Source organism: Staurois parvus, unplaced genomic scaffold (assembly GCF_062004578.1).
Source record: "Staurois parvus isolate SC_StPar_1 unplaced genomic scaffold, SC_StPar_1.0 ptg000556l, whole genome shotgun sequence".
Lineage (NCBI taxonomy): Eukaryota > Metazoa > Chordata > Amphibia > Anura > Ranidae > Staurois > Staurois parvus.
The window spans coordinates 3,186,005-3,197,269 of record NW_028318352.1 but is presented as its reverse complement, the minus strand read 5'-3'; the positions used below and the strand labels follow the sequence as shown (position 1 = coordinate 3,197,269).

Here is an 11,265-nt window from a genome sequence, read left to right as displayed (position 1 = left end):
AATTGCAACAATTTTCTGGGCAAAGTAGTGCATTATCTGATAGAAATGGGGGTGCAAATATTTTTGGCCATAACTGTATAACGCACAGGCAAGGCTAAAGTAGCCTGTGTCCTGTACTGGACTCAAAGAAAATGATTTTACAGGTAATGCAGAAATCCTTATTTATCATAGGTCATCACTATTGAGCCTATTCCTTCCATAATAAAATGGATTAATGACTAGTTTGAGCTTTTACTGTTTACTTTATAATTTGTGTCAGTCATTAATTATGTGATGTTGTTTGTTATCATGTTTCCTCAGTACTAGCACAGTGGCAGATTCTTATCGTTTCCTTAACCACACTGTGGGCAACCATACCCAGATGGATGAAGGTTACTACTATCTAAATAACTTTGACAACATCCTCATCAGCTTTGGTAAGAGGGAAGGGTATAAACCATTCTGTATTTATATATTATATATGTTCTGACTTAATTTAATTAGTTAAAAAAAAAAGCATAATGCATGCAATAGCTTCCTTAGTTTTTTTCTGTTTTTCTGTGTTTATTTTTTTTTTTAATTACCTAATGACATTACTGCTCAGATGAGCTATTTTTCCTGCCTGCATGTTACATTATCTCATTTTTGGGTGTAAATTTCTGTTCAATAACAATCTCACATGGGCTGTCTCTTCTTTAACAACTCCCTGTCTGCCCTATAGCAGATTTACTGATTTTACACTTCCGCCACTGGGTGGCATGCACCTGCCGCCAGAGCAGCGCTCTGATTGGACACAGCAGAAGCCGATCAACAGGTGCCGGCCAGTGAATGAGCGCCTGTTGATCTCTGAGGAGACTGACAGAACACAGCTCTGCTATGTAAACAAGACAGAGCTGTGTTTTGTCAACGGCGATCTGCTAGATTTATTTCAGCGCTGCGTGACTGTGCAATTGCCAGTTAAAGTAACTCAGTGCCGTATCGCAAAAAATGGCCTGGTCATGAAGGGGGGGGGAGTAAATCTTCCGGAGGTCAAGTGGGTCAACTCCAGTTCAGGATAACTTTCCAAAAGCATCATTGATATTGGTCCCCTGATTTCTAACATCCCAATGTGCATTGGGATGTTCGTTTGCTAGTTGGGCATTGCTTGGACAAGTCTGTGGGTGGTGTCAGTGGAGTAATTGTCTTTGTCGTCCAGTTCACTGATGCCCTATTAAGCACTGCTTCCTCCTCCACTGTTGAATGTTGCAGTGCTGCATGTTGCTCAGCAGCTCAGGACATAGAGGTGAAAGCAGTGCATTGGACTCTTCTACCTGCTGCCATCATTTGCCTGGCTCTCATTTCTTGTGTTCAGCCCTCTATGCTATTCTCCACTGTACAGAAAACAGCAATTGCAGAATGCCATTAAGCAGAGTTGTTTTGTATATGTCCTCCTTCTGTCTGCTGTGTCCTTCTCCCTGTGCAGAAAACAGCAGCTGCAGAACGTTGTTTAGAAGAGAGAAGTTGCTTTTCTCTATTTGTCCTGCCTCTTTCTGCCTTTGTCCTTCTCTCTCTGCTATTCTTTACTGTGCAGCTGCAGAATGCCGTTCATCAGAGAAAAGCTGCTGTGCTCTGCATGTTCTGCCTTCCTCTAGTTGTGACCTGCCCACTGTGCTATTACCCACTGAACAGTGCACACGGTTTTGAGCTATTCTCCACTGTAATGAGACTAGAAACTACAGGACACAGTTTAGCAGCTACTAGTTCATGTGTAGTGTGTAATATTACAGTGGGTAGGACACAGGCAAAGAGAGTTATCACAATCAGAGAACAGCAGCTATTCTTTGCTGAACGGCATTCTGCAGCACCTAGTATCTGTGCAGTGGATAATAGCACAGGGTGCTTAACATAAGCAGATATTCAGGCTAACGTTGACAGCATGTAGGAGAGTCAGATGTCCTGCTTACACCTATCAGTGTCCTGAGCTGCTGGGCAGCATACAGTGTAGAACAGTATAAGGTGCTGAACATTAGCAGAAAAAGTCACGCAAATGTTAGCATGAAGTAAGAGAGTCAAATGTCCTGCTTTCATCTGTTACTGTCCTGAGTTGCTGGGCAACATGCAGCACCAGCACACTCAAAAGTGGAGAAGGTAAAGCTGAGAGTGTGCCGATACAGTGAGGCAGAACTATGGAAAGAAGCAGAGGAGGTCATCAGTGAGTAGAGCTGGATGGCAGTGGATATAACAAGCAGACAGAAGCAGACTAATTTTAATAAACCTGCCCAAAGCTTGGTTTGTACTGATATGGTTATGTCAGCTTGACCAAAGTACAAACAAGGTGGCAATGGGGGGACTGGTCCTCCTAATGCACATGCAACAGGCATAAATGTCTGGTCCCTTGGACAGGAAATGCCTTTGGAAGATTAGATGAATACACAGCTGCTAAGAGGTGAATGGAGCCAACATAGCAAATGTGTGCATAACAGTCTACTAATTATAGATTTTGCCTGGAGTGGGTCTTTTAAATACCGTGCACTTTGGGCTTGTGATAACTATTAGTTTCAATAGGTTTCTGTTGAAGAAAGTGAAAAAAAAAATTAGCTTTGTGTAGTTGTAATAAAATAACCCTTCATAAGATAAAATAATGACAATTGTCGCCAGCAGTGTCCTATTGTGGAGATTTCCTTTCACGTCCTATCCCATAGCCAAACAGGAAATGCAAAAACAAAACCCTGCAAATAAAGTGATTTCCTTGGGGACCCCTAGGTCACCAAAACTAGTGTCCTTATTGGAAGATTTCCCCTCTATTAGTTTTCTGGTGACAACCCAAAATTGGGCTTTTTTTTTTTACTTTCACTTTCAATGATAATGGTAAACCGGACAAATAGTGTGAATCTCCCTAACTGATAGCACAGATAGCAATAAAAAGTGACAAGCATTCTAATCCTTCTGCACTCAATCCAAATCTAAAAAAAAGTTTTGCCTTTAGTTATACTTTAAGCTGCTTTTGTGTTCCCATTGACTTGTATGCGGGAGAGAGGCATTTTTTCCATAAACATAAGCTCATTGATACATGCCCTCAGTCACTTGTGGCAGACAGGGTAGATCCTGACCTGTTTAGGGTTGCTCAGGGTAGAACTGAGAAACAATGTGGTGCTATGGGTTTTGATACAAATATTTGTTATTTCTGTCATTATATTTTGTCTGAACTTGTTGTCTCTCTTGTAGTAACATTATTTGAACTGACGGTGGTGAATAACTGGTATATAATCATGGTAAGTGTTACTGGAAATCAAAGTTGAAAGATCAGTGCATATAAAAATATATAACAGTATATACTGTATGCATTAGAATATGAAGGAAGTCCTCCTACACCCAAAAGGAAGTGATAAATATTCCTATAGATATCCGCTGCTGACACTCTAAACTGATACCTTAACAGTGATAAATAATATTTTCAAAAAATAGTGCAGTGCTGAAAATATAAAATACATAAATACCAAACTGGTGCAAAAAATATAAAATGTGCCCCAATATATAAATGGTAATACAATAAACATGCATCATGTGCTCAAATTGACTATGTGACCTCATAAATAAGTGAAATGAAAATGCTCAAATAAACACCTCTAAATAAATGATAAGGCAACTAAACGCAAACCCCTCAACTCTGGGGGTAATTCAACTGTGATTGGTGCAAACGTAGCGCAGCACAGCACATGTTTTGAAAATATACTGTATGCATTGCATATTATTGTGATTTTTTTTTTTTTTTTTTTGAATGGTACTTCAGCATATAGTGTAAAAGACCCATATTAATTATTTTGTGACATGAAATTTGTTTTGTGTACAGGAAGGAGTTACTTCTCAGACATCACACTGGGCACGCCTTTACTTCATGGTGTTTTATATTGTCACTATGGTGAGTATGTACGTACATACATACATTAGATAACCATTTTTCTTAAATGTACAGAACATAGGTGTCCATTTATTAAGACCTTGTTATATGTTGTCATCTTTGGTAAGGACACTTTTAAACAAAGCTGTTAAGACATACCATATAACTCCTCCCACTTCCAGTAATCCTCAGGTTTTTTATAGTGTCCTTAGGTTATGGGTGACCTCTGTCTACTGTAAGCAAGTAGTGTATGATTACTAATCCTAATTGGAAAACTAAGAAGATTCCTCACTGATCTTCCCACTGAGAAAAAAACCCTTTTATCAACCCAGGTACACCTGCAGTCATTGCAGCTACATCAAGCAGCTTCTGGATAGGTGCCCCCTGGGCAGCTGCCATGGGGAACATACTAGGGCCCTAATGCATTAAGATTCAGGGCTGGCCTATAACTTTGCCTCTGGCACTGGAACCCTACATTGACACTCACCCTTAGTATAGTAGTACAGCGAGGTGCGGTTAGCCACAAGGTGCTCTAAAGGTCAAAGGCAGTGGCGATCCGCACCTGTGTGACCCAGTCCCTGAAGACCCTGTACATGGAGGAAGGGGTATACTTTCCTTAAGCGGTTCACACCTGGTGGTACTTCCCAAAGAAGGGAGCCCTGAGCCTTGGAGTGGTGGGTCTGGGGATATGCCCTCCCGGGAGGATGGGCGGTCGCTTCCAATCACACCAAAGCTAAAACAGACCAGTAATGTTCTTGAATGTAAACCTTCCCTAACTGAACCTAAGGTCACCAGTATGGTATTCCTTCCCAAATCTATGAAACTTGCTAGGTTTTTACTGGTTATTCATTTGGTACAGGATGTTTGTTTGTATGCAGACAGCCCCAAAGCCAGACAAGTGTACACTCCCCCCAACAGATTTACTTAGCAGTACCTTGTTGAGATGACAAAAAGTGTAAGGTATAAGTGGAATACTCCAGGGGATGTGTATTGTCCTTTCTTAAGTCTGGGCTGGAAGGGTCAAGTTTCAGCCTTGGCTAATCTCTTTCAGAGACCTCTGATCATTTATTTGCAGGTAAAGGCCTTTGTTCAGGGATTGGCTCAGAACTGACGGGCTTATCTTGTAAAGAATCCATCCTTGTTCTTCATAGCCTCCTATCACTTCAAAATAGTTTCCCCCCCCCCCCCCCTTAAATGAGGACATTGTCCTGTCTTCAATTTGTGCATCTCCAAAGCATTCCAAAATCATTTCTCTACACCGTTTAGATATGGTGCGGTGCCAGTTTGTGTCTAAGTCACAGCTTCTATCTGAAACTCAAATTCTCTTTTTCTCCCTCCTGCGGATTTCGGCAGGGGTGTCCTGTGTTTTGTTCCACTATTTCTGTCTGGATTAGTCAGGTTATCACTAATGTTTATGCCTGGAAGAATGGGAATTCTCCAATTGCTGTTAAACTCACTCTACTCATTCAGTCACCATATCTTGGGCTTTTCAGCACCAGGCATCTGTTTCTCAGATTGCAAAGCTGCCACCTGGTTCTCTGTACAGGTGAGTTTTACCAGATGGATGATTATGTCTCCGCTGAGGTCAGTTTCTTGAAGCTTCCCTTTCAGTTTGGGGATTTAATTTCCTTATTTGGCCTGTTGGCATTGTTTTCTGTGTTGCCTACCACTCAGTTGTATTGCATGGGCGCATCCCATGGTCATCATTAATGGAAGCCTGTGTGCTGCACTGCATGATTGGGAGGGGTTAAATGGGCTGTCAAACAGCTTTGTTTGCCAAAGTCTTCACCTTATGGTTGCAGCATATAACTCTTGGCCTTAATTAATGGAAGCCTGGGTCCTAAACTGTACCCCCAGAAAATGATTTTATAGGTTGTGGAAAATGCTTATATTTATGGCTAAACTTGTAAAAGTTTCCTGAAAGCGAATATATTCACAGTCGTAAATCTGTTGGATGTATAGAGATAACCAGTGAATGAGAACAAATTCAAATTAAGGAACATGGTGAATTTTGGATAGTTTTTTTTCTGTGCATTTTTGTGAATTTTTTAAGGCTTATTCAGGCTTGAGCATTTGTTCAAGGCAATGGATTACTAGTTACTTTAGAGGAAAATGCCCCATTTTGCTTCATAAGTAGTTCGTGTACCTCTTTGAGTCTCAGGCATCGAGCTACAGGTGCCTGGATGCTCATATGTGAACTAGCATAGTTTAAAAGTATGGGATTTGTTAGCGCTTCCAGCTAAAAAATACCCATGTATGAATTCAGCCATAGAGAAATAAGAACTGTCAGCCATTGTAAGGAATCATTGGGATGTTTTATGTAGTTGTAATTACCAATGAAGAACTCTGAGATATATATTTAAATCCTTTTGGATCAGGAAAATGTTTATAGCATATAGTGATGACAAAGGTTTGTATCATTCAGGTGAATGATTCACAGAGGATGTATGGTAAATCCTTATTGAATTTTCTATCCACTACTTTAATATGACCATTAGGGCTAGGTAACACTTGACTTCTTCCCAAACGCCCCTATAGAGTTATGCGTTTTAGAAGTGTTAAACAAATGCCCTATGCAAGGTTTTGAGGCATTTTATAGGTGTTTTACAAGCATTAAAACCATACCACAAACACCCACTGTATAATGAACTTATGAATTGTATTAATGCCTCGCAAACGCCTACCAGGGGTTTGAGGAAAATAACCATAGACTTGAATGGGAGGTGTTGAAAGGCTACAACTCCTCCTGACTGGACATGAGGCGTCAATTTTGACATGACATTAATGCTTCAGTGTGAACAGCACTGTGTGCTGCCAGGTGTATCATTTTCATAGGCATTTGAGGAGCGTTAAAAATGCCCCTCAAACATCTGTTTTTAATGCTAGTGTGAACTGAGCCTAAAGGTGTTCATGTTTTGTTTTAAGGATCCTAATAATTAATAAGTGATTGTTTTCATTGGGTCCTGGTGAAAAATCCTGCCCAATTAACCAAATCATTCATTGTTATGTCATACAGTGGTTTTCATGTAAAATATTATTTTAAACAATTAAATCTATGATTTCCATGTTTATCCTTATGTGGATGGCCATCATTCTTGTTGCATAAATTATTCCTTCTTCTATCACAGGTTGTAATAACCATCATCGTTGCCTGTATTTTGGATGCCTTTGTATTCCGAATGAATTACTGCAGAAAGAATAAAGACGCAGAAGGTTAGTGTTGATAATAACTTTGATGGCAAAGATAAAGAACCAGGTAAATTAAGGGATCAATATATTAGGGTTTCCCATGGTGGGTGTTAAGTGTTCCATGCCTTTGTACAGGTCAGTGGTGACTGACTTTTTTCCTTATCAGAACTGCTTCTCTCCCCATTCCAGTCTAAGGAAATGCAAAAGCAGCCTAAAGCAGACCAAAAGGAGGCAACTGCAAGTCGAATGCACCTGTCAGTGAATTCAGAATGGTTTCAGAAGTATCTCACACTAATGTCAAAAGCAAACTCATCAACACATTCTAACGCCTGTTGACACAGGCCCTAATGTACATAAAAAGGACCTGTAATTCACATTGGAAGCCCATATGACAGCGTAACAATGCTGGAGCACATTTTGGAGACAGGATAAAGCTTCATTATATAAGGGAACTTTCAAAAACAGAGGATCAGAGTGAGTGCACTACAATAAAAAATAAAAAAGCTGCTACCATAAAGGATAAAACCCCTTAATCCTCACAATAGATAATAAAACAAATATGCAGCGCTGCATATTTGTTTTATTATATAAGGGAACTTGCCTGAACTAGGACCTTCACAGCACGATCTCCGGATATTGCTGTAAAAGCAATGTTAAAGCTTGTATGAGATTTTATCATATGATATTAAATCTACTTTAAAAGACTCAGGCACATAGGAATTTGGAAACTGTAGGGTTATACTGCCACTTACAGGCATAGTAAATTGTGACCCAGCCCAGGAAATCCCTCCTACTCCCAGCATATGTCAATTATTTGTTAGTGTTCTAGGAAGGTAGATGCCTTTTTTTATACACTCATGAGAAAAGTATCACCATTTTGTTAGCTACCTTTTTTTTCCCCCTTCAATCCAGACTACTAGCTACATCACTGCTGAGCTGCCCTCTGTCCAGATTGGCCTTTTTTTTTATCCTGACTTTGGAGTGCTGTATCCAGATCCTACTGGACTGGATATTGCAATTCTAGTCTGGAATGTGACCTTCAGACACTGGGCTCTGCATTGTTGCACTTTCCAGACCCTACATGTACTGTAAAAATAAGCTACAAAGCACAACAGATTGATAACCATGACACTGCTTTAACCACTTCCAGACCGGACACTTTTACCCCCTTCCTGACCAGGGCAATTTTCAGCTTTTAGCGCTATCACACTTTGAATGACAATTGCGCGGTCATGCAACACTGTACCCAAATGAATTTTTTACCATTTTTTTTAGATAGATAAAGCTTTATTTTGGTGGTATTTATTCACCACTGGGATTTGTATTTTTTTTGCTATGTAAATGAAATGTCCAAAACTTTTTTAAAAAAGTGTTTTTTTTATAACATTTTGCAAATAAATAATATTTCATCATAAATCTTAGCCAACATTTATTCCGTTATTTTTTTAGTAAAAAAAAAAAATCCAAATTAGTTTATAAGCAAAAATTATAATTTTTAAACATTTTTTTTTACATTTTTATTTTATTTTTTTATATTATTATTTTTTATTTTTATTTTTTTTTTTACATACTGTCACCCTAGCAGTACAGTGTCACCATGGTGACACTGTACTACTTGTGGGGGGTGATAAAGATTTTTTTTTTTTTTTTTACACACTGATTGCTTTTACACACATATAGGATGTAAAAGCAATCATTTCTCTTTCTCTCTGTGTGCATTCCTGCACTCATTGAGAAATACAGAGTGAGCTGTGATTGGTCACAGCTTGTCACATGGTACAAGGCTTTTGTGAATAGCCTTGTACCATGTGACCTCTGTGATCATTCACAGATTTCACACATAGTAAGCAATGATGTCAGAAGTGACATCTTGCTTACTACTTTGCATATGATCACTGATTTGCCAATCAGTGATCACATGATCGGGACCTCGTACAGAGGTCCCGTCCGACGATCGGTGTTTCACTGTGTCCGGAGGACACAGCGGGCACCGGATCGCGGTGCTGCGCGCACAAGCAGGGTGCGGGGAGGCCGTTTATAGACGGCCACCCGACCCTGCAGTGCCACCGTCCGGCCGTTTATATACAACGGCCGTTCGGGAAGTGGTTAAGTCTGAGGACTCACTTTGTGAAGTGTTACTAGCACCACTGCATGTTGTTTAATTTCCAGCTTTCTGTTGGTCTTAACAAGAAAGGGGTTAATGCTGAGGGATTGAGCATGTGTCATCATTCCCTAGATGGAGTTTGGCCATTGTGCACTCCACTCTTTCCTGCGATTCAGCATCAAGCAGGCACTTCCTGCTGCTGCTTCTACTGAAGAAGACACCTAAGACACCTATAGCTCTCTCGGTGTTCGCCAATGGACGATTGACAAATGTAGCAATGTACAAATGAAGAAAAACATCTGTAAGTGTACCAGTATCCCACCAAGAAATAAAAAAATATAAAGCACCTCCATGCTCGCGTGCAAAGGCAAATGCATGGCGTTAGTCCTGTACGCATGTGTAAACGGCGATCGCACCACACGTGAAGTATTGCCGTGAACAACAGAGTGAGAGCAATAATTCTAGTACCAGACCTCCTCAGTAACTCTAAACTGGTAACCTGTAAATGTTTATAAAATGTCTTTTGAGATATGCAGTTACCAAAGTTCGGCGCCATTTCACAAGCATGCGCAATTTTAAACCGTGGCATGTTTGGTATCTATTTACTTGGAGCAACACCATATTTTATATTTTTTTTTAAAAATTGATATTATACTGTGTTTGTGTGCATTAAATTACACTGCTCAAAAAAATGAAAGGAACACTTTGAAAACACATCAGATCTCGATAGGGAAAAATCTCATGCTGGATATCTATACTGATATGGACTGGGTAATGTGTTAGGAACATAAGGATGCCCCATCGTTTGATGGAAATTAAAATTATCAACCTACAGAGGACTGAATTCAAAGACACCCCGAAAATCAAAGTGAAAAAATGATGCAGCAGGCTAGTCAATTATGCTGAAATTTCATTGCAGCAACTCAAAATGGTACTCAGTAGTTTGTATGGCCCCTACGTGCTTGTATGCATGCCTGACAACGTCGGGGCATGCTCCTAATGAAATGACGGATGGTGTCCTGGGGCATTTCCTCCTAGATCTGGACCAGGGCATCACTGAGCTCTTGGACAGTCTGAGGTGCAACCTGGCGGCGTCAGATGGACTGAAACATGATATCCCAGAGGTGTTCTATTGGATTTAGGTCAGGCGAGTGTGGGGGCCATTCATTGGCAGGCAGCATAACATTCTCCACGGCTTCTCCAGACCCTTTCACATCTGTCACATGTGCTCAGGGTGAACCTGCTCTCATCTGTGAAAAGCACAGGGCTCCAGTGGTGGACCTGCCAATTCTGGTGTTCAGTGGTAAATGCCAATCAAGCTCTATGATGCCTGGCAATTGGCACAGGGCCCGCTAGTGGACGTCTGGCCCTCTGGTCACCCTCATGAAGTCTGTTTCTGATTGTTTGGTCAGAGACATTCACATCAGTGGCCTGCTGGAGGTAATTTTGTAAGGCACTGGCAGTTTTCATCCTGTTCCTCCTTGCACAAAGGAGCAGATACCGTTCCTGCTGATGGGTTAAAGACCTTCTACGTCCCTGTCCAGCTCTCGTACAGTAATTGCCTGTCTCCTGGAATCTCCTCCATGCTCTTGAGACTGTGCTGGGAGACACAGCAAACCTTCTGGCAATAGCACGAATTGATGTGCCATCTTGGAGGAGTCAGACTGCCTGTGCATGCTCTGTAGGGTCCAGGTATCACCTCATGCTACTAGTGAAAAACAGTTAGAAAAGATGAGTAGGGAAAAAAATGTCAGTGGCGTCCACCTGTAAAACCATTCCTGTTTTTGGGTGCGGACATACTACAGGAGATGACCAGAGACTGCGGACATAGTACAGGAGATGACCAGAGACTGCGGAGTCTCATTTTGTCCCATCTAGTGCACTTGTTAATTTCATTAACACTAAAGCAGTTGAAACTGATTAACAACCCCCTCTGCTGCTTAACTGACCAGATCAATGTCCCAGGAGTTTGACTTGATGCTATACTCTGATTTAAAAAGTGTTCCTTTAATTTTTTTCAGCGGTGTATATTAAAGTGAATTTTTGCATTAGTGTGTATGATTGCGTTTGAAAAAACACTGCGCAAATACCATGTGACATGGACATTTTAAAAACC

At 40.6% G+C, this 11,265-nt stretch overlaps 1 protein-coding gene across 1 annotated transcript in view; it reads left to right on the top strand.

Moving 5' to 3' along the window:
- The first annotated feature begins 275 nt into the window (after positions 1 to 275).
- The window catches only part of LOC149450967 (two pore channel protein 1-like), a 42,867-nt gene continuing 31,877 nt past the window's right edge, over positions 276 to 11,265 (top strand). The window contains exons 1-4 of the mRNA XM_089691238.1: positions 276 to 416; positions 3,184 to 3,230; positions 3,809 to 3,877; positions 6,985 to 7,069. Coding sequence (XP_089547364.1) covers positions 362 to 416; positions 3,184 to 3,230; positions 3,809 to 3,877; positions 6,985 to 7,069 — 256 coding nt within the window. The 5' untranslated portion in view covers positions 276 to 361. The remainder of the gene's footprint in view (positions 417 to 3,183; positions 3,231 to 3,808; positions 3,878 to 6,984; positions 7,070 to 11,265) is intronic.